This window comes from Molothrus ater, chromosome 5, assembly GCF_012460135.2.
Source record: "Molothrus ater isolate BHLD 08-10-18 breed brown headed cowbird chromosome 5, BPBGC_Mater_1.1, whole genome shotgun sequence".
NCBI lineage: Eukaryota > Metazoa > Chordata > Aves > Passeriformes > Icteridae > Molothrus > Molothrus ater.
In genome coordinates, this window is record NC_050482.2 from 24,721,284 (window position 1) to 24,748,479 (window position 27,196).

Here is a 27,196-nt window from a genome sequence, read left to right on the forward strand (position 1 = left end):
CTTTCAGCGTGACCTGAACGCCACGCGCAGATGCCTGCAATTTGTTCCAGCACCAAGTGATCTCCGAGGAGACTCCCTCCTGGCTTCCCTCTAGAACTCTCATCGGCTCATCCAGGCTGATGAAAATCCTCATTGCTGGCAGAGGCAGGGGATGGGAGCGGACTGGGAGCTGGGCTGTGCAGGGGATGTGTCTTAGTGCCTGCCCTACTATGCTGTCTATGTCTGGGCAGACTTGACTGCTCCTTTCCAACCCACAGCTCCAAGGGAAAGTGCTTAAAAGAGGGGAAAGAGATAAAGGATCTGCAGGACTCCATGGGAAAACACTGGGCTTCTTCTCTGCCATCCCTCCTGAGAGGAAAAATTAATTTTTTTTCCCATTGTACACCATTCTGTGTAATAACCTGGGAAAACATCAGTGAAGACTTAGTTAGCTATCATCCATTGGAGCAGACCCTCAGGGAGCAATCTGCTCCCCTCAGGTTAAAGTGATCATATGACATATCTCAAGCAATCTGTCCCTCTGAAAGCTGCAAAATATTAGGGAGAGGTTTGGACTGAATTTCAGATACTATGCAAAGCAGGTCATCCTCCGTTTGTTAGGAACAAAACTAGCTTGTTTCTACATTTTATGCATGTGAGTTTCAAGACAGATCAGAAGATGATGAATAATCTGTTTTATATTTTTTTCAGTAATCATGTTAAATGTCATGGTCCAGTAGAGCATGAAATTTGTCTTAACAGCTAGCAATCCAATGGATTGAAGTATCCAGCTGCATTTTTTTTCCTTACAAGCCTTCTGGAAGCAACATCTACCAATATCAGCACGCAGTAATTCGAGATTCACTTTCAGATCCATCAGTGTCACAGCTCCATATTCATTACAGGGGTAGACTGGGCTTGTGCTGAGCAGGCTGGGCTGAGCCACATGGGGAGTGGAAGCACCCACTCAGCCTCACAACTGTTCCCACTGCCCCACGTCCAAGGTGTGCTCCCCTCCCAGCACTTCACAAGGGCTGCAGTCTCTTGGTTCTTAAAACTGCTGAGTGAACACATTCAAAATTGAAATTAAGAGGGCTACATGAGTTCAGCCCCTCTGAAAATCAGAAACTAAGCAGTTCAGAGCCTGAGAAATATTTTTTGATCTATGGAAATATACAGCCAGTTCTGGAAAGTCTGCAAATTAAAAAACATTAAGGGTTCTTGAGCTCTAGAAAAGACGAAACAAACTGTGCAGAATAGGTGAGCACCTTGGGCCTGCAGAGGTAAAGAAAAATATATAAGAGGTAATTCTCACTGCATACCTTTGAATTGGTGACTCAATCTCATACAGACTAAGGCTGTAAAGGATTATTTCACTATCTAATATAAGCATTTCGAAACAAATGTGGGTTTATATAAAGGAAAAGTAAACTGTTCACATTCTGCATTAGCAAGTTTTGTGCATCTCCTTTGCCCTAAGCAAATGGCCATAGAAGGCAGGCAAACCACCCCTCCCCCTTCCGTTTTCCATCCATTTTGGGTTTGATTGCTATAACTCTTCATTGTTTTTTCACTGAATTTAGCTGTGTTAATCATAAATTTCATGTCTGAAAGGTGAACATGGAAAAACCCAACCCTGTAAACATGTGTTTCTATACTTCTTTCTAGATTAATAGCAGTTTTGTCTAAAACATTAAAACTTAAAAATATTGTTGTACATGAAATCATATGCCTGGATGAAAGAAATACATTATTTATTTAAAACCCACTTTTTTCTCCCTTTCTAAGAGTTTGGCATATCAAACTTTCATGTCTGTTTGTAAGTTGTATTCTAATAAAAGAAAATGTATTTTTAACTAGATGATGTAGTTTAAATGCACTAACATAAGTGAATGTGTCAGTAAATGCTACCAGAACATTTTATGCTTGTCCTTCCCTTAGATTTCTAGTCCATCAACTGCCCTGCAAACCTCTGCCTTCACAGTCATGCCACACTTCACACGGGAAGATTTGGTCCCACATACATACAGTACAAATCCTGCATTAAGCATAGCTGAATTAAAGCTGGACTGTGCTAGTGCAGCTCCCTGCTCATCTGTGCCTTCTTGGTCTCACACACCCTTGATGAGCTCTGGCTGGCTGGCAGCAGCCTCTGGCTGCCCCTGTCCTGGGGTTGCAGCTACAGGCTTGTTCCTTGTTGGTGCCAAGTGGACCCACAGGAAGAAGGAGCCAGGAAGGGACATTATGGAAAAACAGCTTCCCCAGGAGCTTGGGTAGGGGAAAGAAGGGATTTTTCTCACAAAGAAACACCAGGCTTTCCTCCACCATTGGAGCCAGCATGGGGATGGATGAAGAGTGGGAGCCAGAGACCTCCTGTGCTGGGTCAGGCTGTGGTGGCTCTGGGCAGGAAGTGCTTTCCTCCACTTTTGTCTCTGAGAGAAGCCTAAGAGGAGGGATGCTCCTTTCTGTGACTGGCTTTCCTGTCAGACCCCTGCCAGGCTGGCTCAGACCCATCTTGTTTCCCCATCAGAAGTGCTTTGAAGGGCCAGGGATCTCGCAAGGCTGGTAAGGATGATCAGACAAACTTGTCCATCCATGAGCATCTCAGCCCACAGTACTCAGGGAGACCATGTGCATCCAGTCAGAGGATTCATGGACATCAAGACTGAGGGGAAGTTGAGGAAAGCTGATGACTTATCATGATTACATGAATAGAAAATGTCTACAGAGTGCAGACTGTTCTTCCCTCAAGAGATAAATGCAAGAAATCCACCACTTTACCTCATAAACCCTAGGCAAGCAGGTGTCCTGGGTCCAGGTGTTGCTGGGGCACTCGGAAGACCTGAGGCACTGCTGGCTGCACCAGCCACACTCCATGAAGGCTGGTGCCAGCAGGCATTGGCTGCAGGACCTGAAGTGATGGCAGCCTGGCCCCTTCAGAGGGATCTTTGTTATCTGTCGATGGAGAGGCATGATGCATACATCCTTTTAATACATGCACTAAGTGGCAAGGAGAATCTCTATTTATGCATAGCATGCTGGTGCTACTCAGATTTCAGATGTGCAAGCCACAGTTCGACTTCTCTTTAGCTCAGTAATTATAGGATCTTATAAGTAATTTAAGTGACATGATTTTAAATTCGCTTGGGAGAAACCCTAAAGGCATCTTAATGTTATATACAGTTACTATCAGCATCTGGTGTTTACAGCAAGATAGCCTTTTTTGCTGATGGAGAAAGAAAGCAGCAGCGTGCTCCTCCCAGTATCTCAGTTTGCCTTAGTTTATGCAGTGTATCTCAGTATGCCTTACTTTATACATTTGTAAAAATAGGTATGATGGCTATTTCAACTTTGGTGAGGCTGTATTAATATCTGTGGCACACTTACAGCATGCAGTCACATGTACTTGTTTTTTAACACCTATCATAAAAAAATCCATACTTTACCTAAAATACAACTTAAAATTTATATTACTTAAAATATCAGGATAGTTATGAAATAGTCACTCTAAACATGTAAGAATTATTTTTGGTCAAAATATTAAAATCAATATATAATTACATTACTATATAAGTGCCTTATATTTTTTTATACTTCAGGACTTTCCTTAAATTTATTTTGTACATTTTCTGAAGATCACTCTTATAAATAACTCATACATTTCTAGTAAATGATTAATAACAATCTTTATGGCTGATGTATTTCTGTAAGGCCTTATAGAACTCAAGGGGTCAAATTATTGCTTACGATTATGGTTTAGGATTATCCGTAATATTATCTGCTGATGTTTTAAACCTGTTCTTCAATGCATATCTACTTATAACAATAGCATATTTATGATGGCTCTTCATCTTTTATTAACTCTTTGTAGACTACATGCTAAAGTAATTTTCAAGTCTTACTGACTTACAGTTTTAAAGACATGTATGTAACTCTAGCACACACAACCGTCCTTAAAAAGTCACAATGCTATGACACACAAACCAAGAAAAGCCAGGAAACTGAACACTATTCTTTTCTTGAGCCATTGTGTGTTTTGTCTTTGCAAGCACTTGAATTAGGGACAGGTTTTCAGCCTTAAAATTCGCATTTCCTGGCTTTTGTTGGTTTACATCACGAGCTCTTACATTATTTAAGCATTTCTCAATATGAGGCTGCCAGTTTGTTTAGCAGGGGAATAAATATATCTTGGAGGAAACTCACACCCCCCAGTGTTCTGAGGGAATGGCAGGGCCACGAGGATGCAGTGCAGAAAGCAGCAGTGTGAACAGAGGTTTACACAGAGCACAGGAGGATTAGATTATGAACCACTCACCTTTTTCCCAGTCACTACCAGGGTATAGCCATCATCTGCTAATGAATTCTCGACAACAACCTGGGGAGAGATGGGGTGGGAGTCCAGCTGAAAGCTGACATGTGGAGTTGTGGATTCTGAACGGGAAACCACTATCTAAGAAAGAAAGAAATTTTGAAAATCAGCAGGCAGTTTGTAACCCAAATGCATGCTGCTCAGCTGTCTCATGTTCTCTGCTTGCATTAATTACTTTGCATTACATTGCATAATATTTTGCATAATGTTCCATCATAATCTGATTAAAGTGCTAAAAAATCTACTTTATTTAATACAGCAAAATCATGGCTGTTGGAGGATCCTCAAAATACACCATATTTATTAAAATATGCAGGAGTCACTGCATGTTTCCTATTCCTTCAATTTCAGGTATTTATACGTCACCACAGAAAATGAAGAAACTGACCATTTAGTCAGTCCTATACATTTAAGAATGAAGAATTTTATCTACAATGTCTATTTAAAAGAATCTTAAAACTCCAGGTCTTTAGAAGTCAAAACCATTTCCTGCTATTCCCACTTTGGTCCTTGAGTTTGAAAAGCAAACTTTACCCTGTGTCAACAGCCTCTGCTCTTGCTGCACGTGGGGCATTGAGATTGCAAAGCTATGTCAGGCACTGCAGGTCACGCTGTGGGCACCACTCAGAGCCACGAGTGCCCAGAGCTCAGCAGCCAGAGCTGCCCAGATGGAAATAGCTGCCAGGCTACTGCTCTGACAGGCTCCTTGCAAGGCTTGGCTGGGCACCCTCAGCTCTGGCTCCTGTTGATTTCTGTGTGAGCCGGGTGACCAGGACTGAGCATTAAAAGCACTTCTTAAAATTACAGGGAATGGTGGAGGCTCCTTTAGGAGATGCTCCAAAACAGGAGCCTAATTTAGTCATCCTGAAGCCCCTTTGCTAAAATCTTCCATCTCTCTCTCTCTCTCTCTCTCTCTCTCTCTCTCTCTCTCTCTCTCAATTTCAGGAGATCTTAGGGAGATTAGTCACACCAGTATGAAATTCCCTCACTACTCATCTCTCTGCATCTTGAGTTACCTAAATGCTTCTGAGAATCTGGGCCCATTCCTGCAAACACACGCCTAACTTTACTACTGTAACTTTGTTGACTTTAACGGGATGAGTCATGGCTGTTAAGCAGAGGCATAAAGCATCTGCAGATCAGGGTGGATATTTGATAGCAACATTTTATAGGCTTGGGCCTGCAATGCAGAAGGATGTGCACCCAAATGTGATAGCATCAGGCAACAAAGGCAGAGGATTGTTTACATGAGGGAAGATCATGTTCATGTTTCAAAAGCTGTATCACGTGTAGTTTACTTAAGGAATTTAGATAATCAACATTTGCTGAGAAGTTAGGATTCAATGGGGCTCATTATTTAAAAAGATTGAAGCCATTCTGGAAATAACTTGTATGTCAAATGTTTCATTTTTTACTATAATGAAGCTTTTCTTCTGACTCCGAAGGCAGAATCAGAACAGCCAGGACATTGACTTACACAATTTCAATGTCTTTTCACACTGCCAAGGGCTTTCAACAAGATGGCTGACTCCAAAACTAGACTTAGAGATGCTGTAATTATAGCCGCTGTTTTGATGTAATTCAAGACTTAAATAAAATATACGAGCAGTTAATTCATGCCGATAACTGCTTCACATCCCAGAGGTATTTATAGTTTGGGGTTGCAAGAGGCTTTTTTTTCTTTAAAAATGAAACTGGCTTTGTTATGGGCTTTGCTATGGATTTCTTTCATATCACAGAAAGTACAGATTTTAGAAATCAATAAAGTATGATCGTTTTTGGTGACACAGAAGTATGGTCTCTGACTCAGTGTAATAGGGCATGAGCTCTGTTTTTCTATTCAGGACAATGAAAAATAGAATGGACTGGAAAGCTGCATGAAAAACCTTGATTAATGTTGGCATTATGGGGAGAGGTAGCACCACAGCTGCAAATACCTTTTTAGTTGATCATTAGCCGTGTCTCATCTCGAATACCCACTGCTATAAAATGCTAAGAATTCTTTTCCATCATTAATCCAGGCTTCCTCTTATTGCCAAGCATTCTTTCTGATTGAGCCACAGTGTTAACTCTTTAAACACATCTGCATTCCAACCTCAGAGCAATACACGAAAATTTGGATTCCATCTCTACAATCTTGGAAAAATTACTTGGTACTTGAAACACCGACTGACCTTTATTTTACTGAGGTTGATAGTCAAATCACCTGCTCAAAGCCCAAGTGACTAGACTTTGACCTCATGACATACAGAGAGCTCAGATTACACTTCCTAGCACACAGAATGAAAGTTTGGATTTTGCTTCGAACTAATCTACCAACCTACAGATCTGCTATAAAAGATACTAGATGTAAAAAATGTTCTTTTTGGTCCACACAAATGTGTGATTTTGCACACATCAGCCCTGTCCTTGAAATTCTATCTTACCCTTATCTGACATAATCCTGAAAAAAAAAAAGCAATTTGAAGACAGCTTCTACAGCAGGAGGAAGAGGCTACTTAGGACTCCAGTGTCGTTCTCATAAAGCTCTGATTTTTATAGCTTGGAACTGAGCTGGTATGTGTGCAGCATAAATTTCATCTGTCATGGACACACTGACATACAGGGATCACTACCATGAAAATTGTTCAGTACTACAGGAGATTTTCCCTCTGCAAAGACTATAAAATCCTGGGGTTTTGGGGGTGTCTTTTTTTTTGGGGGGGGGGGGGGAAGAGTGGGTATTGGATTTTTTTTTGTGTTTTATTTTCATTTTAGTAATTAATTTATTAACCATAATTTCTCCAGAGCATAAGAGAAATGAAAGCTTATTTCCATGCCTCCACTCAAGCAATTAGGAGTGAGGGAAGGTCTAGCACAGATAATTAACCAAAGGAGAACAAACAGACATTTGTAGTAAATGGTCAAAGTCACCAGAAAAGTGGTTGAGCAGTCCAGTGATAAAGTTTTCTGATGATCTGAAGGTATTCAAGGTGGTTAGGATGAGGATAGACTATGAAGGATGGCAGAAGGAAATAAGGAAATACAAGACAAGGCAATAAAATGGCAGATGAATTACACCAATGAAAATTAATTTAAAGCAGTATATGTTAGATAGTTATCTAACTGCTTATCAGCAGCCAAAACCAACGTAATAAAAACTTAGAAATTATTAGAAAAGGATTAGAGAACAAACCAGAAAACACCCTGATAATGATATCAGGGTAATTATAATGATAATGATATCATATAAATTCATGGCTTGCCTGAAACTTAAAATCTCTGTGCAGTTCTACTTGCCTCCTGGCAAAAAAAAGAGCATTTTAAAAAGGGGAAAAGCATAGAGAAGGGTACCAGAGATGATCAAAATGCTGTAATGAACAATGATTGAGTATGGTATGTATGGAATCTCTATGATAAAGGAATAGATAATCATGAGTTGGTAGAGACCAACCCTACACTATCTTCTACAACTACCCAAAAGGGGCTGTAGCCAGCTCGGGGTTGGTCTTTTCTCCCAAGTAACAAGTGATAGGAAAAGAAGAAATGGCTTCAAGTTCCACCAGGGGAGGTTTGGAATATATTTTAGGGAACATTTCTTCACTAAAAGGGCTGTCAAGCAGTGGAACAGGCTGCCCAGAGAAGTGGATGTGTCTCTGGTGACTCACATGTAGAAGTGACACTTAATGGCATTGTTCAGTTGTGGACTGGGCAGTGTTAGGTTAATAGTCAGACTCAATGATACTAGAGGTGTTTCCAGTCCTAAATGATTCTATTATTAAATAAAATTCTAAACACCAAAAGACAAAAGACAAAAAAAAAAGACTTGGGTTCAAAGCAAACAAAAGAATATGACATCCTAGCAATATGTGATGACCTATGGTACTCCCTGTCAAAGGATAAGAACGCAAGAGATATGCATATCCAAAGGGAAAATGCACAGGTACATGGAAAGAGCTAAACAGACAACAGTCAATAGCTCAGGAAATTCCCAGAAAAGAAAATAGTTGGAAACTCGAAGCAGAAGCTATGTGTGTCTGGGTCACTAGGCATCCACTTGTCAATACCACTGGAGACAGAGAACTGAACTATATGGACCCTTCATTTAAATCCGTGAGGCTCTTCTGATATCTTTTGAGAATCATGTTCAATACCAGTAACTATGACAAACACAATATTTATGTCTCTCTATTTAGAGGAAAACACACAATTTTCTTCCAGCATTGCTCAGACTACTTCCATGAAATACTTCCATGAAGATAACAGCCAACAGTTAATTAATTAATGAATATATTAATGTATTCTTTAATACTGGAAGTCAGTGATCACTTAGGTCCATGAACACTAAAGTTATTAATTTAAATATTATTTCATTGCCATCAGCTAGTATTAATGTTAAATATGAAGACTTGAGTCTAGGTTTGTCTGTGTGTAATATGGCAAGTTAAGACTGTAATAACTTGAGTTGAAAACGAGCATGCAACAGCTTATTTTAAAAATCATTCCAATGCTCAGTTCTGCTAGTCAGCAGGATTGAATTACAAATGTTACTGTCTACATGTTGAAATATCTTCTGCAAAAATGAGAGGCCTTCTAAAAGGAATCCAATCTAAGTATCATGTTGTTATTTTTTTCCCTAGATGTCTGGCAGGTGTATGCCATTATCCAGCAGAGATAGGCTCAGGGTTAACTAAATTCTGCAATGTCTCAAATGCCCTGGGATATGCAGCCTAGCCTTGCAAAGGGCACATATGTAGCTCTCTAAATGCTGTATATCATTCTAATCCATGAAGAATATAATGGATCTCTTCTGAAGAGTGTAAGCTTTTCTACTCAAACTGAATATTAAAACATATGTGCTCCCAAACCAGTTATTCAGCACCAGGTGTTAATTTTAATTTGGCTACATGGATTTTGCATTATGCAGTGTTTGATACCTTTTTTTCCCTGGGAGAATCAAGATACATTCTTTACCACAGAAAGAACTGCTATCATAAATGCCAAAAGTCGAGCTACCAATATGAAAATGCTGCTTATCAAGAGTCTGACAGAGTTTTCTGTTGGCTTAAAAATGAAAGATGGAAGGATTGCAGCTACTCACATTCCTACAAATGCTTGTTTGTACAGTTTGCATGTAGCCTTAAATAGGTCAGACTGCCAGTATTGAAAAGCCAGATGAATTGCTGGGCCCCTGAGACAGGACAACAGTGGGCACTGAGGACAGCCTTTGCAATGACTCCATGGGCATCCCATCACTCTTTCCTCCTCCAGGCTCTGTAGGGTTTAAAGTCCATGCTCATATATTTCTTGACCTTCTTGCACTTGGTTCAAGTGCAATATGGCTTGCCACTTGCACGGGTGGGTTTTATCACAACAACATTTGTCTAGAGGGACAGGAACTGCATCAAGAGGAGTTTGATAAATTCAAAGGTGCCTGTGGCTTCTAGCACACCACGGTATAAACTGGATTTGACTGAGCACAATGAAAGATGCAAAGCTCTGAATTTCTTTGCTCTGTGTCAACTCATTTTGCTGACAGGCACCATGGCTCTGAGTCTTGATTCCTGGAGTGGTGAGGTCTTTCTGCTTTGCTGTTTGCAAGAGGAGAGCAACATTGAAGACTTGGGTCTCTTGCTGAATTCTGGGACAAATTTTCCCAATCCTTGAATGCAGTTACAAATAAAAAGCAGATGTGATGGGTTTTTTTCACTGATTTCTGTAGCACGCATTATGTTCCCTGGCATGTAGTCTATGAAAGCAGCTACAACACATGCTAAGTTCTCTCTTTTTGGGGAACTGAGATGTGTGTTAAAGTTTGGTTGTGGTGTTTGTTTTTAATCATAAGTGTTCCTGGGAAATGAGTGTGATTATCAAGTGTTCTGTCTACTTGGATGTGAAAGACAACAGATTTGTGCTCAGTGTGTGAGAATTTCCCAAACCATTGATTTTTGAGTGCCCCGTTCCTATTCCTCATAAGACAGAATCAAAGGCAACAAAAGAAATGATAGGCCAGCAGGTTAAGGAAACCCCAAAAAGCTCTTTATCATTCAAAGCAGAATGAAATTATGAAAGTCATTGTCACAGCATGCCACAGAGGAGAAAACAAAAATAAATTAAAAAAACAGTAAGCAAAACTTTGGAGAAAGGAGTCCACAAATGACTACTAAGTGCCAAATATGGGTGCAATTTCCAGCTCAGAGTATCTCTGGGTCACTAAGTGCCAGAAGCTGGAGGGTACTGAGAAAGGTATGACTGTGTGGTTTTACTTGTCTCATACCCTTCTCCATCTTAGGTCCTGCCAGAATTCTGCTCCTTGAAGCTTTACTATAACCCCATATAACTTTTCTTAGAAAAAAGTCTGGTTAAAAATACTGGGATATAATGGTTCTCTAGAATAAGGCTTGCATTAATCTGTACTGTTGCATGTCTAACAAGTGCAGAGAGCCCCCTGGGAGGATGAGTGGCCTGTTGCCTGGTGTGCAGTACTCCAGCAAGGCCTATCTGTACCATCACACTTTGGTTTTTGTGCCCAAAGCTGTTTTCTGTCCAGAATTTGTTCAGACATGACAGTGCATTACCATGTTTTGCTAATGCTTGTCTTTTCAGCTAGATCTGGCTCGTGTTCAGCCAGATGGGACAGGACTGCAGCCAGCATGTGGCTGATGGCACCTCAGAGTCTATGTATGCCCATGGGAAGACCCTTTCCTCACCTCCAGAAGCAACAGAATGGATGGATGTCCCACTGAACCATGAAGATGAGAGGGCCTGTGGTGGGGTCCCTCATTCTGCACTACTGCTGCCCTGCTGTGCACTGAGTTTCACTGGCATAGTCAGAAGGATGAGGTGGGCCTGCTGCCAAAATTGCATCTATAGAGAGTGGTTGCCCATTTTAGCTGCAAAACATACAGTGAAAACTTCTCTAGTCCCCTCTTCCTCAAGAAGGTCACCAACAAGTAATGTTGGTGATTTTGCTGGGGTGCTATGTTGCTGAGGCCAGCTTCAAGTGTGGGGGCACATGCACTATTCTGCTTCCACACATACTCTCAGGCTGAAATCCAGCCTCTGCTACGTCAAGGGCATTGACCTCTTGTTCATTGTTACGGCCAGACCAAATGTGAGCTTTCAAGAATAAATCTTGGTAGACGTTCCCATATCCCACACTTCCCAGAACTACCACAAAGATTTCCCCTTCCTGAAGAACTCATTTCATCGTCACTCTAAAAACACTCTCTGAAATAACGCCAATTTTAGGTAGAAAAAACCCAAAATGCCTTGAAACCAAGAAGAAAAAAGAATGATATTTTATCTCAATATATCACAGAGTTGGTTTTTTTTTCCAGAAACGATAATTTCCCAAAATACTGGCTGGTAATATAAGTGTCTTTTCTAGCTGTGAGTTGTATTCTCAGAGTAGCTTGGTTTGAGCAGAATAAGGCTGTTTTAGACCAGCTGAAAATCTGATTCCCTCAGCTCTAGCAGTGTGACTGGGTGCTGTTTTCTAATCAAATAACCACTGTGAAATACCTGATTCACTTTGCACCCAACAGCTGTAGTTACAGTCTGTGTTCCCAGTCACAGTCTGAAAACAAGCACAATAAGAAAGGCTGAAACAGCTGCAACTTCTCAGCAGAAAAAAAAAAAGAGAAGGAGAAAAAAAAGTTTGTTGTCAGGCTCCAGCTTAGGAAGGAAGTAAAACCATTTTTCTTTTCTGTCTCATGCATGTCAGCTGTCTTAGAAAAATTATTACTGGTCTGTTTTGTAACAGAAACTCCACAATATTTAGTAGACTACAAACTCCAATCTATTCATGGCCAAATACAGATTTGACATTTCTGAGGCAGCCAAAACATGCTCAGTATGTGAATGGGCTGCAGTACTTTTCAGGAGAAATCTGGAATTCACCTCATGGCCCTAATTATCCTCCTTAGAACACATGCATCTTCTGTATTTGGACCATCCTGATTTATTTTATTTTAGTTCCAGATTTTGGCTGAAAAAAAAGAAACATTTAGTGAAAGAGGCTATATTTACTTTCCAGTGTTAGTGCTTTCCAAAGCTGTTCAAGTGAATAATTCTATTTTATCAAACTAAAAGCAAAAAACAACAGGTGAGTATTCCTTGGTTGGATAAAACATACAGGCCTTTGCATTCTGATTATTACTGGTTCTTTAGAAATCTTTTTTAAAAAAAGTAAAATGTGGGCTATGATCTGAGTTGGGTTATTGGTAATGCTATAAGCTTTGGGGGAATCACTTGTAAAGTTAGGAACTATTCATTGTGATAAATCCCTAAATACATCAAAACCCCAGAATCTGGTAGCCATCACCTACAGAAGGAAAAACATACATGTTAAATCTGTTGAATTTTGCAGTAATGCTGTGCTATAGCCATGAGGTAAAGAGATAAAAATAGATGGAGATAGAAATAGAGTTGGAGACAAGAGGAATGCACGAAGGTAGAAAGTGATGAGTAGAAGAAGAAAAGCAAAAGGAGATGGAAAGATGACAGGAAAGAGGAAAGAAAAAAAAAGACAGACTCAAGTGGTTGGCTGCTGATCAAGTATAAACAAGTATAATGGGGGTATATGAGAAACATTTTCAAATCAATTTCTCTCAGATTCAATAGCTTGCTGCTGCACCTTCTGGCTTCCACAGTGCAGGCTTGGAGTTCCAACTCAATTTAGATGACAAGATCACTAAGCTTTCAAGAGGTCTTCCTCTGCCGTCCTCCCCTCACCCAGTCTTTCGTAACAACTAAAAGAAACCCTAAATTAATACAGCAGAAAAGTGATTCAAATGTTCATTACTTTCACCAAACTGATGCATATCTGGACACTTCAGGGTGCTGTCATCAAAGACAGAGATATTGTATGACTACTGCTTTTAATCTCATGGATGGCTACAAGTACTGAAATTTATGTCAGAAACCAAATTGTCTAAATATAGTAAGGTTTGGTATTTCAAAAAAGATATAAGATGAACTGGGTGCCCTTGAAGGGCTGAGCTGATTTTCTAAATATAGAAAGCTATACATGAATACTTTTTCTTTTGCTTTTAAATAGTTGGCATGATAATATGTTCTCAAAATACTAACACAGTACAACCAGTTTTAAAACAGGTTCTCTGATAGGTAGAATTTTGTAACCAATTTTCTCTGAAAGCATGCCTGTGTCTGAAATCAGCTTTGAATAGCTACAAGTTACAGGAGATTGCACAGGAAAATTCAATATTTACTTGTACAAAGACCTAAAAAGATCTGTGCAAATGACTGTGAAGTCAGAAGAGGTGAGGATTCTTTGTGATATGTTCCAACAAATTTGTGAATGAAACAAAAAAGAACATTACATTTCTTTGCTAAAAATGTGTGGAAGTCTTTGGGGATATCCTTTTGATGAATTAAGCCATTGTTAGATTATCCTGATTTTTTTACCCATTTTACTCCAGTAATGGTCATATAATAGCTTAATTTTTAATGATCTTAATCTCATTGCTGTTAATAGCTATATTTCCATAGAAACACTACAAATCTACTTTAGTTGGGCATTTCCTAACAAACATGTTTGAAAGCACTCCTAAATCACTATTAGAGAGAAAAAAAAAAAGAACATTAAAATCTGCAAAAATCGGGGTCTTCTGTATCCTACAGATCTGATATCCCTTCCAAAATCATTCAAAGACAAAACAAATACCAACCTTTTATTTGGAGGTAGTATCATTAAAGGTAGTCAGTATGCTTATTCTCCTGCTAGCTGCACCCAACCCTCAAGGAAAGAGCTCCTATTTAGTACAATATGAACCCAATGCTGACTTCCCCCTGTAGCTGAAGCCAGTCTGATTCAATGATGAGAATATTTCTGCTAATAGCCATGTGCAGTTTACACAATAGCTTTTTCTTTTGATCTGCAACTAAACCAGGAATGGGAAATGTATTCTGGAAATATTTAATTGTTCCTTGAGTTGAGCAAACATCTGAATGAAGTGTGTGCTGCAGGATTTGAATGAATAATTTAAAGAACATTATAAATAAAAAGAATGCTCCCTTGTGCTTTCTACCAAACCCTCCTAAAAGCTTTGTGACAGCCCAGAAGTAATGCTGGGAGTAAGAGAGTAGTTGTTATTAATTGTATTTTGTAGATAAGGAAATTACTTCAGAAAGATTAAACAAATTGCTCATTTTGCTGTGTGAATCAGTATCTGCTTCCAAGAACAGAGTACAGTTTGGGCCCATGCTCAGTGTGTAGCTCTTGGCATTTGCATCTCCTGCACAGAAGACAAACTGCAGCTTAAATTTACCAAGGTCATCATGGGAAGTTAAGGTAAAACTGGCAGGGTTGTCATTGAAAGTTTTGTTAAATTTTTTTGGAGAAGGAAAAAAGAAACATGATTTTCTCTACTTTTTCATCTGCCCTTTGTGGCAAATCACTTTGAACTCTTTGCCTGTAGAAGCATTACAGAATTTGCATTATGCAGCTGGTTCTGTGTCCAGTCTGAGCAGACGACTGGAGGTATAGGATTCCCTTTATCCAGACAGGGTGCATATTCTGAGAACAATATATAACCCTATGCACTGCACGCGGCAAGGAGAGGAGGGAAAGGGAGAGAAGAAAGGAAAGGTTTAGTTCCATTAAAGGCTACATGTGCCCAACTATTTTCTAATGGAAGCTTATGGGAAATGGGAAAACTGGAATGGCACAGCAGCTGATGGTCTTCTCATTAACTTTGATGACTCTCTATAGCCTACAGAACCAGAAGGCCAGAAGGCTGTCAATAGTTCAGGAAGTTTTCTAGAAGACAAATAGTACTGGCAAATCGAAATAACACAGGTCCTTGGGTGCAAGAAGGATCCAGGCTGAGATGCACATCCAGGCTGGACTCTGGCAGCTGGAGAAGTCAAGCTCTCCAAGGAAGTTACTACAGGATGACAGTGCTTGAAATAAGTTGGGTGAACTCAAAGTATTTTGTCTTTGTCTTCTGGTGTTTGATTTTTATGGCCAAGATTTTAAAAGACTGCTGCTTGTATTCATTATATTTATTTAATTAGTCACCTACAAAGAAGTCATGTAGTATAATCTACCTGTCTAGGTTAGTTATGTACTTAGAGGAGCAAGACAGACTACTCAGGAGGGTGATTTATCACTTTTTATGAAAAACTTGTTTTAGGACAGGAAGAACTGTAATCCAACAGAACAGAGTGAGATAGGAGTGAGCAAGAGCCTGAAAATCTAATACACATTCAGAGAAACTTGAAAGTAGGTGGAGAAGGAGCTAATCTCAATTCTACAGTTGTGAGTCATAGGCTATGGCTACACTAGCAAGGAATTTGGAGCCAGAGGAGTGGATCAGTATATAGAAACAACTAATGCTGAGGCTCCTGCTTCTACATTATAAACTGTCTTGGCCTTTTACATTGAATAGGTATAATCTGATCCTCTAGAGTGTAGATACATACAAAGTGTATTTTTGAAGCTGTTTGAATAATCAGTCACTGTTTTAGACCTTTCTGCCCCAGCTGAGGTTGAGGCATATTTGATGTCTATCCAAGACACTGCTTTCAGTTTAGTCTTTGAAAGAACTCTTGTTTGTATGGACCAAAATTATTCTGTGAACTAAGACAGTCAGAGCTCATGGCAGAATTTGCTCCGCAACCACTGTTTCAAACCACAAGCTCCAGGTAAACACTTAAAATACTGAATGCTCTATTAGACACTTTATATTACAGAAGCTGTATTTTATTTGGTAATTTCAATTTTCTAATGCCATTTTAAACTGGGGTAATAATCCTCCTCCCTTTCCACCGTCCTGCTAAAGGCTAGTATGGTTTTTATTGTGAAGTTACTGTGGTAATATGGTAATATTTACCTGCATGAAGCGGCCCTCTGAAGTTCCCAGGTTAGCAATGGTAAGGTTCCCTTTGGTGAAGACAGAAATTGAAGTCAGCAGGACACTGTTGAACTGGCCCATGAACAAGTCAACCCTCTGCAGAGGAGTGGTGACTTCTAAGCGGTATTCATCATCCTGTGCTCTGCAGTACGAAGCGTTTCTTGAAAAAGCCTGTTTGAAAATGAAGTACAGATGAGCACTGTCTTTACGAGTAGCAATAGATCTTTGTCAGAATGAAGTCATTTAGCACAAATGCATTCGACCAAAAGTATTTTAAGATGTTTCAAACTTAATTGCTTCATCAGTTATGATGTTCCATGAGGAGGGCAAAAACTTCTTAATGTTATGGGAATGTTTCGATTAACTTTTAAAATCATGTCTGGAGGAATAAGACATAGGGTCTTTATTTAACCTGATGATACGTGTATAAGCACATATATCAAGGTATCTTTTCTCCTAGTGACTTCCATAATGCTGCTTCTCCAAAAGTCTGAGAATTCTTATACTACAGAGCCTGCCCAATGACACACCTACTTCTAAAACAGTTTTCAAAACAAATTCTCTAACAATATGATTTTTACATTAAAATAACAATTTCCAATATTCTTCTCCCTCTATTCTCACCACTTTTTTTCAGAAATAAGACACTAAAGTGGAGAAGAAGCCAGAGAAAGAAAAGGGAGATAAGTTAGGAAAAACAGGTTTCTGATTAAACTAAGGGGAAGACAGATTTTGATAATTACTCAGATTCTTGTACTGATCATCTGCGGTTCATGCACTATTTCATCTGATCTCTAGATGTCTTGAGTGTACTAAAATAACAGCTGCATTTGCAGGATTTTCTCTTTCATTTTGGTAATAGAGATTGCACGTTTTTAATTTTCATTGAAAAAGGTCTTGAACAAAACACTTTACGTTATCTCTGAAGAAGAATATAACCTCCTAACAATTCAATAGTAATCTATTACTAATAGATTTCAATTATATTAGCTTATCAATAATAATTTCATTATTATTGATATTACATCATCTGTTTTGGGGACATTGTGTAAAGATAATAACCAGGAATCTCTTAAATTATCTTTTAACAGTTTAAATTTGGAAGTCATGTAGCATGTTCCCACTGTGACATACTTTATGAAAAAACATTTAGGAAGATTATAAAGGATCTTACAGTGGTTCCCTCTGTTGAAATCAAGAGTGAGCCTAATTTCTCCTATTTTCTTATTGATTTGTTTTTTGTCACAAAACATGTTTTAAAAACATGTTTTAAAAAATCTTTAAAGAAGCTTGAATGAAACCTTTTCAAGACAGTCAAGACTCTTGTTACTAAGTCAAACAGATCTGCATCATACCCTTACAGAGCAAGTAGAAAAATTTTAGAAAGAGAAAATTTTATTGTCTTCTAGATTCAGATGTCTTTTCTCAGAGTATGAAAAAGAAAGCAATGAATGAAGAATTTCTTGTTGGCCTAACTCTGGTGAATTCTGGACTGAAAATCAAGGCATTGAAAATACTATCAAGAAAATGTTCAGCCTAGTAGCTCAGCCCTTTGCTGCTGAACTGTGATGTTTCTGAGCTGAGCCCAGCAACAGCACTGGCAGGTGAGGTTTTCTGCAGCCCCTAGGAGCTGTAGTCAGCAATGGTGCCAGCTTTTCTGAAGGTGCCCTGTCAATTTACTGTAGCATTTAGGTGAAAGCCTACATCAGGCCAAATGAGCAGTTGAAATCTCTGCGCAGTGTCTTAATGATACAGAAAAAGGGCTTCTAAATTAGATGTGGTACAGCAGTGACTTAACAGTTTGGTTATCCACATACTAAAGGTTGTACTGTATTAGTTATCTTATTAACTCTTAATATACAGTGTATTTTCTTCAGCAGAACTGAACTAATACTTTGAACTAGGAACACTGAACATACTTTATTTTTTTCTAACCCAGTATTTGAGTTAGATCATCAATGGGCAAGTTTGGCTTTTTTTTGTTTTGGCCACCAAACAAGTGAAAAGCTGTATTCTGTTGCACTCATATCCTACCCAGTGTAAAAGTATTTCTGAAACATCTGTGCAGATTACTCATACAATGAGTATGAATAGTTCAAGAGCAGAAAGATGTACAGTTTTCATGCTTTTTGAAATAAGGCAGATTTCTGAATTTACCCTCCCCCAACATGGGATCTTTGCTCTTTCCTGTAACTGCTTTTTTCCATAAGCAAAGACTTTGGAAAGAGATGTTTCTGTGCTAAGCTTAAAGTACTTCCTCCTACATAGTCATTTCATCACAATTCAAGCATCCTAACATGCTGCCTCATGAAACCCCGCTCAAGCTCTTTGGAAAAAGTGGCTAGACTTTCCTGCTTACCCTGACACCTTAGCTTCTCCAAAGTCAGCTAGCCACAAAGTCAGCTCAGCCTTCCTCAGAGATGCCATAATTTTGTCTGTCTGCTGAAGAACCTGTAGATTGTTACACATATGGTTCTTAAAAAACCTGGCACTTCATGGATTACCATAATGTAGGGTTGGCTGTTCAAGAAATAGGAAGGCTTTGATCTTTGAGTAGAAATGCAGAGATTAAAAGGCTACTTAGAAAACTAAAGGAAGATTGATAACAGGGAAAACTTTGTCAAACATGCTGCTTTAAATTAACACTTTTACGTCTGGTTTGCTCTCTCTCTCTCTCCCCCCCTCCCTCCCTCTCTCCCAGTATACACATAACTATCCATTTGGCTGTCAATGTGGAAAAATAACTGATGTCAGATGATGCACTCTGGGTATCATGCCAAGTTCCACTGAGAAATCACACAACTATTGAAATGGACAATTAGAGCACGGGTAAGTGCCTGGGTTCAGCTATATTGCTTCTCTTGTAGGACAAGAGGTGCCAATTCTGCCTGTGATTCACAGAGAGGGCTTTGTTACTGTTAAGCTGGCACAGGTGTGCTGCTGGAATGCAGTGAGGTGTGAGCAAGCCCTGCCTTACAGCTGTGTCCAGAAGGGTAGAAGATAATTAATGTTATCTTATTTGTTCATACGGGAAGCTGTGGTGCTCTGGAATTTACACTTGATTTGGTCCACAGAAGACAAAAATGCCAAAAATGTCTCTAGACATCGCTGAGCTGAGCTATCAGGAGCTGTCACTGTTTTGCAGGTAACTGATGGTATATATGTCATATTCAGTGAGCATAAAAACAAAATATTTCAGACAGAGTTGCATATTTGAAGCCAAAAGTGCAAAGCAGGGAAGGAATTCTTACAAAAACTTGTGAAAAATCACAGACAAACCTGGTTAGGTCGGTGTCAGAAAATCCAAAAGTCTAGTCTCTGGTCTGAATACTATACCCAAGGGAAAAAAATCCAAATATATTTTTGTGAGCTTTTCTCTAATTTGCAGTGACTGCAAATTGGAGAAACATTCCTCCAGGCTCATTCTTCTAGAGCTCGTTAAAACCTACTCTTAGTTAAGTGCAGTGCTCATATAGAAAGTGATATTATGTATAATGTCTTGATATTTTGTTTAATGTCTTGAATAAACTGGAGATCAATGACTTAATCACTGCAGAACATTTCATACTGTCTTGTGAGCCACTTGGAGGACATCATTAAAATTAAAATTTAATTTGACAAATTGGAGAAATGGTCTGAAAGTAACTTGGTGATATTTCCTAGTGCCAATCATAAAATAGTGCAGTCATAATGTAAAGCTCAAGGAAAGTAGGAATATGCATGAGTTTTATTTCCTGCTGGTTTGTTTATATGACTTCTAACTTGCTGGCTGTCAAGAATCAAAATTCAAAGTATCAAAATTTTTTTCTACTGTGAACTCTGGGATTCTCCCTCAAGAGAAGTGGTCACCAACAAGAGCCAACAGCATTTCTCCTTTCATAGAATCAAAGAATCCCTTAAGGTGGAAAAGACCCTTAAGGTCTGTGGCATAACATGGAGTAGGAAGAAATAAACTATTGTTAAATTACCTGGATCCAGATGTCTGCAAATGGCAAAAATCTTTTTCCAAAGAAACTACTGTAGAGTTTCTGAATGAATTGGTGATTTTACAGAACAAATGGGTTACCAAGACCATTAAAATCTAAGAGAGTGTATAAGTTCCTTGTCTCTTTTCCTGTGGAAGTCAGTGAATTAAGATGAATAATCAAATTACAGTTTTCAGAGTGGGTCCAATTGGAATCAAACACATAATGGTGAAGAATTTACATGTACAGCAAACTCTGAACAGGAAAATAACCATGAGGAACACAGAAGAACCTTATCATATTTTCCTCTCTAAATATTTCCATGTATTTTCAGCCAATGTAGGTTTGCGGTTCTTGATACACCTTAATTTTCTGGGTAGTTTTCATTATTTCTCTTCAGGTGAGAAGTGCATTTGATCACTGCTTCTCTCCATTGAAAACACAAGAATGTAATTCTGGCCCAAATAATTCAGTGAAGCCAGGTAGTTGTCTGAGGATGAGAGTGACTTGATCATCGTCATGGTAATTATGATTCTTGTAATCCTAAGGAAGGGAAAAATTAATCATATTGAAGGGCACGATTTTGCCAGTGGAAGCCAATTCATGTGCTAAACAGTTCCCATAGAAGCAGAGACACAGTGCTTCTGGTTTCTTCTTGACTGGCGAACAACACCTTGAGGGTGTGTGGGTGCTGTGAACTCAGCCCAGTGTTCATGCAGGACAGAACATGTCTGGGACAGGGGACTGGGTTCTCTGCTTCTAAGAACTTCTGCCGAGGCAATGAAGCTTTACTCTAAAAGGTAGAAGAGTTTCTTCCTCTTCTGTTTTAAACAAAGAAATGTTTCCCTCTTCTTCCTTCCTCCTCTTCCCAATACTCCTCATGTATTTGAAAGCAATTGAAAGATTTTTATATGGAATACAGAGAAAGCATGTCCCTTTCTGAGAATAAAATTTTTAAAAGAACTCCATCAGTGTAAAATTTTACACAATATCATTTCAGTATTCCTAATTCTTGTTGCTTTGATCTACTCCTAAAATGAGATGGGGGAAGTTGCTGTACTGATGCTTCACTTAAGGTAATAGATAAAAAAACATCTTTGTTAAATGTAATTAGTTAATACAAATTAAGATGATTTTATGTTCTTTTGTCAAGATCATTCAAAGAGTTATTTGCTTTTGTCATTGAACAGTACTGCATTAGTTCTCATAATCTGGTTAGTGCATTAGCACTAAGTAAATCCTATTGATTCAGTAGACAAAATGGACCTAAGTAATCTTTGTGTTTTGCTGATTTCCTTTATATTAATTTAGCATTTAACTCACTATACAGATTATCAAAGAAGAGGTGTTGACTAATTACACATTTTTAAGAAATAAAGTAATGCATTGGAGATATTGTGCTGATGAAAGCAGTTTTGCTGTACATTTGTAGTGTCTATTAGGTGCATGTTTCATGGAAGTCCTTACTGACACTGAAGCTGTGGTAAAATAGAAAAGCTGGGAATTCCATCTAGACCAGCTATCCAAAGATAATGCTGAATGTGGAGACCCTTATTCCACCAAAACATTGCACAACAACTGCATGTCTTGCCAAAACAGTGGTGCAAGACGTGTGGGACAGAAAGAATTCAAGAAACTAGAAGAAAATCATGCAATCTGCCCTAATTTCCACAGACTGTGTATAAAAGCAGGTGGCATCTGCTTTAAGAAAATTAAGTTGTCATTATCACTTCCTGCAAGATCATTTCTCTAGCATTTCTTTGTTTTCACACACCCTGTAGACAGTACGAGTAATAATTTCATGTGGCTTACACTTGCTTTCTGAACCATTTGTGCCATGGATCCTCTGCCTCAGCATTATTATTACTTTTTTTAAATTTACTGTGGGATTTGATTCTGGTTTTACTTGTATGTTTGGAAATGAGGAGTAATTCCACTCTGATGCAAAGCTGTCTGAGATCAGAAACCCACATGCCACCTAGAAAGTTTGAGTAACACAGCTCTCTCCTGGATAGTAATTACCTACTGCTGCTTTAGTGAGCAATAATGATGGCCAGATGTGGTCTTGAGTCAGCATAAGCAGAGTAAGTAGAAAACTGCTGAGGTAAGGTGGGTTCTGAGTGAGCTGAAAGGCAGATGCCTGCTTTGTCAGGACTTATGTGTCTCTCCATTGTTTGGCAGCAGAATACGAGAAAAATTCATGTGTCAACCACCTACCAAAGCTAGGTGGGATGGATCCAGGACTTAGATCTGCATACAGAGTGCTGCATGATCAGCTTCTCTTTCTCTGGAACTTGGAATGTGCTTAAAGAAATCCAAGCAGATCTTTCAAAAGGGGCTAAGATGGTCCCATTGCAGAATAGTCATCAGCAGACTTGATGGGAACTTAATCTGGGACTAAGGAGTCTTAGAATTTGGTCTGAACCCAGGAAAAGAGGCTCAGATCTCAATATTAAACATCTTCAGGGAGTGTCCTTAGTATTCTGTTACTACTAGTATACTTTTTGAACATCTCTTTTTGTGGGACTATAAAATTTTTCTAATTTGCAAGGCTACATAGGATAACAAAATTACACTTTGTTCAGTTCTAGTCTTTAGACTTATTTAAGTGCCTTCAGAAACTGAGACATAAAAACCACATGACCAGATATTCATTTTAACAAAATAAAAATTACTTTCTGCCTGAAATGATTTCTGTGCAATTCCAGAGAAAAGCAGCAGAGTCACTTTTCCACACTAATAACCAATAGGGAACCATGCCTTCAGTGGAAGAATTTGATTAAAAAGTCTGGAAATGGAACATTATTAGTAACTCTGGCTGATAAAGCTGTGCCCTTTGCAGAAAATGGTAGTTTAATGGATACTACTTTTTCACAGAGAAATCCAGCTTTCATCAAGAAGATGATAAAATGCCAAGCAGCAGCACTGGGAAGCAAGGAAAGACAGGTCCCTAACTGGACATCAAGAGAAGGAAAACTGTAGTTTTTGAAGCCGTAGGTAACTAAGAGCTTCGCCCCCAAACTCCATAGCTCCTGGGGCTCCCAAGAGCCTGCAAAGACATCAACCACTAGGGGAGGTGTGGCACTTTCCTAAAAAACTCCCCGACCTGCCTTTTTCCTTGTCTTGTCCTTTTCTCAGTAATTCCCTCATAAGGGTGTCCATGTGGCCAGTCCCTTCCCTCTGCAGCCAAGTGTTTGCTAAATCTGGTTCAGCCTGAGATAACCTTCCCAGACCCACAGCCATGCTCATACCTCACCCCTACACACTCATACCTGCGTCCCTCCTGTGCAGTTCAACTGGAGACCAGACTCTCCCTGCAATCCCTCATGCCTGGCTGTTTGTCCCAGTCAGGTCTTCCATGGCCAGCTGGGTTGGTGGCCATGTACCTGCTGGTGGAGGGGAGCAGGTTGGTGAGCACACCCTGCCTGCCCTCCACTGGTACAGGCACAGCAGAGACCCTTGGTACTGCCAGGACTCACTGCAGAGAGGCAGAACAGGAATGTGGATGCAGCCTATCCCCTTGTTACTAGGGTTTAAGCATGTCTTAAAGGGTGCCAGTGCACTCTGCCCATCATTCTGCCCTCCTCAGTTATTGTTCTGAGATGTCAGAACCCCACAGAGGAGCTTGCATACAAATGGGAACAGATTTCATGCCCAGGCAGAGTGCTGTATGCCATCTGATATAGCATTTCCAGAGGAATAAATGACTGGACAAATCTAATGGATTCTGGTATCTGAGTTTTAGGGAAAATATTCAGTCACATTCTAGTCACAATATAAAAACACCTCAGTGCTGTTAGACTATTTGAGCAATTTACAGCAACCCATTTTAATCAGAGATATGTGGTGTTATTTTTAAACCTGACAAAATTCTATGCCAAACGGTGTGGGATATTACAGTTCCAGGGCCTCAAAAGAGTTATTTGTTTCTATTTATTTTATTAAATATTCTTAGACACAGCCTTAAGATGACAGATCAATAAATGCCTTTGCGGTTTCATGATAGAAGGCAGCAATTATTTTCTTCCATTACAATATAAGCATAACCTAATTTTACTCATCTGTCATGTGTGTAATGGTAATAAAGAAGCATCACCATGTGTTTCTTTTACCTTCCCTTTTTTTTTTGTTTTGGTGATCTTCTGTTTTCCTTTCATGTTTTCCAACTCTTTGTGCCTTTCATTTAACAGGAGTTGTGACCAGTTTGTCTTGCTTTATGACACTTCCTGGGGGCATGGTAGCAAAAGCCTGTCTGTGACTTCTCTTTTCCTGTAAGGTCTAAGTATTTTAGGCCTTCACCTGAACTTAACTGTAGAAAAAACAAAGACATAAGATCTTTACAGAACTGAATTTGGATTTCATCATTAGAGGTGTTTTATCATGAAAGTCCATAAGTCAGGTAATTTGGCTTACAATAGTTTATCACATAAGAGATGCAGAAAGGACAAAAAAAAGCCTGTAAGATCCTGATATATCTAATGACAACTGAAATGTATAGTTGAGATTGTCAAGGCTAAAATCAACTCATCTTCCTCACTTGAAAAATCCCATTTAATACATGGTAAAGATTCACACTACTGGACTATGACTGCAAATGAAGTAAGCAACATTTGTCTTCTCATCTAAGCACACCTCTGCTTTGGGGATACCACACTGGGGCTGATAATGACTAACTGACCAAATAAACTTTGCTGAAAGACTACATCCAGTTTTCTCTTTGTTGTGGGAGATTCCTGAACAGTGATTCAACACCCCTCCCCCAGCAGCCACCTCTCAGATATCTTTGTCCTGACTCAAGCAATAAAACCTCCTTACTATTACTCCCAATTTTTCTTTTAATTCAAAGCCAGTTATGTTTCCATCTTGCTGTCATTTAAGTGTCAGCCAGCTCTTCCCTGAAGGAAATTATTAGGCAGTACTAACTGGTCACAGCTCTGCTGAAGTATGTCTGACATCAATCAGATGCTCCATCAGATTCACTTTTCCTAACCCTGACTTCAGTGAGCCCAGGTTTTGGCCTAATATGTATTACACTTAAACACAACTGGAAATGTTTTATTTTGATTTTATTAAGTTTTCCATGAGCACTGGAGTAAGTGAAGCACAGTTTTGTCTGGATTTATATCTTGTGGTTGGTTGACTCTGCTCTTCAACTAAGCTCTGAATGGAGACTATTCCCATGGGTGGGCAATACCTTCCTTGTGACTCCTTCTGAGGTTTAGAAAGGTACTCCTAAAATTTCATCAGTTTCCATAGCCTGAGCCTATATGGGACCCGTCGCTGGATTCACACCTGAATTCACACCTTTAAGATTTCTTATTGCTGAGGCTGTAAGGATAACTAACAGAGAGACAGACCTAAAATAGCATGGCCACATAAACTTCATTCCTTTAGAAAACAAGGCCAAAACAGAACAAATTTTGCTTATTATATCAAGATGAGTGGAAGTTTTACTTATTTTTGCTTTAAATATGAGAAGAAAAAGTTGAGGAAGTGTTTTGGATGTATCATTCAGGTTTATTTTGATCTAATTCTACCTTTAGAAGCCTCAGATGAAACAGTCCTGAGGGACAGCCACTTAAAAAGATGGACTACCCGAAGTCAAACAAAATTATGTACAATTGTCTTGGGGGACCTTTTTTTGATAACATGAAATAGCTTTCATAAATCAGACTCTAACTGTAAATTATCAGAGAGCATTTCCTTGCAAAGAGTGCTAGAGGCTCATTTTTCTTTTTAATGTTGAAGTTAGTGGTATACCATATTCACTGCTGGACTGTTTTCACTGTCCTATGACTTAATTTTGCAGTGGTCAGTGACTTTCACTTGCATGAGTGATCTGTGGTTTTATTCTCTTGACATCAAAGAGAAAAATCATCTTGGCTACATTACAAAAACCAAGTTTTGAACTTTGCAACTATAAACTGTGACAAACTCTCAGATTTTATAAAAGCTTTCTTTTAAGTTGAAGGTGACTTACAAAAAGGGGAAAAATGTTTTATGCCTGCATGTACACTTTTACAATGTACAAAGAAGGGCCTAAGAAGAGTTGGGGGTTTGAGAATCTTTTTTTATTAAGTGTTATTTAATCTCCAGCAAAATCAGGAAAGACCAGATTTGACATTTTTGGGCCAAGCATAAGAAATAATGTGCCTTCCTTTTTCTGCCTGCTCCTTCCCTTCCTTCACATTCCAACCCTTCAGGTCTACTTTACACACCAGAGAAAAACAGGTGTACAAAAGATGGTTGGCAAATTCTTGCCAATCTCTGTGGCTAGTTGAAACCTGAAAAACCTCAAAGGACACTTTTTAGTGAAGCCTTAATGAGCCCTCTGGAATAAGGCAAAGGAAATGGTACAGCAAAGCTTGACAGTCTTGATATTTCAGTGTTAAGCAAACAATCAGGACAAAAATTTTTGACTGCCTTTATGCCATTTAAAAGAATCACAAGAAATCATAGAAACATTTTTCTCTTTATCAATTTAATGTAGCAGAAATCAGAGCTCTGATGACATTTCTTGAAAATAGGCAACTATAATAAACACATTGGCAGTACAAGACACTCATTCTGATATGCAAAGCAGCAGCAGACTCTGGAAAAGCTTTTGAAACACAAAAGTACTTCCCAGCATGTGAAAAGCTGCAAATTATTCTGTCAATATTTTAATGGTATACTTTGCTTTGAAGAGATCACCTTATGAAATGTGTGTATAGGCAAGAGGAAAATGAGATAAGTTAAAGGCCACAAGCTTTAAAGACAGTCATTCACAAATCATATACCCCAGGAATATAGAATAAAATACTTTCAGAGAAGGACAATGGTTCTTGTTAAAAAAGAACTGAAAAAAGAAAAAAAAAGGATGTGACTACCTGAAATGAAAAATTAGGACAGCAATAACAAAGTGAAGAGAGAGAAGCTACTGTGCTGAGTGTTTGCTAACTTGTTTTTAGTTCCTGAAAATTGCCTGTCCCCCTCCCACAAAAAAGGGAATGAAATGCTATGTCTGTTGGAGCTGCTGTATCAGC

At 39.0% G+C, this 27,196-nt stretch overlaps 1 protein-coding gene across 1 annotated transcript in view; it reads right to left on the minus strand.

Annotated features, from left to right (window-relative positions):
- Positions 1–27,196, minus strand: part of MET (MET proto-oncogene, receptor tyrosine kinase) — a 72,034-nt gene that overhangs the window by 40,487 nt on the left and 4,351 nt on the right. Inside the window, exons 3-5 of the mRNA XM_036401670.2 lie at positions 16,186–16,377; positions 4,295–4,429; positions 2,761–2,934 (exon numbers count right to left, since the gene is read on the minus strand). Coding sequence (XP_036257563.2) covers positions 2,761–2,934; positions 4,295–4,429; positions 16,186–16,377 — 501 coding nt within the window. The remainder of the gene's footprint in view (positions 1–2,760; positions 2,935–4,294; positions 4,430–16,185; positions 16,378–27,196) is intronic.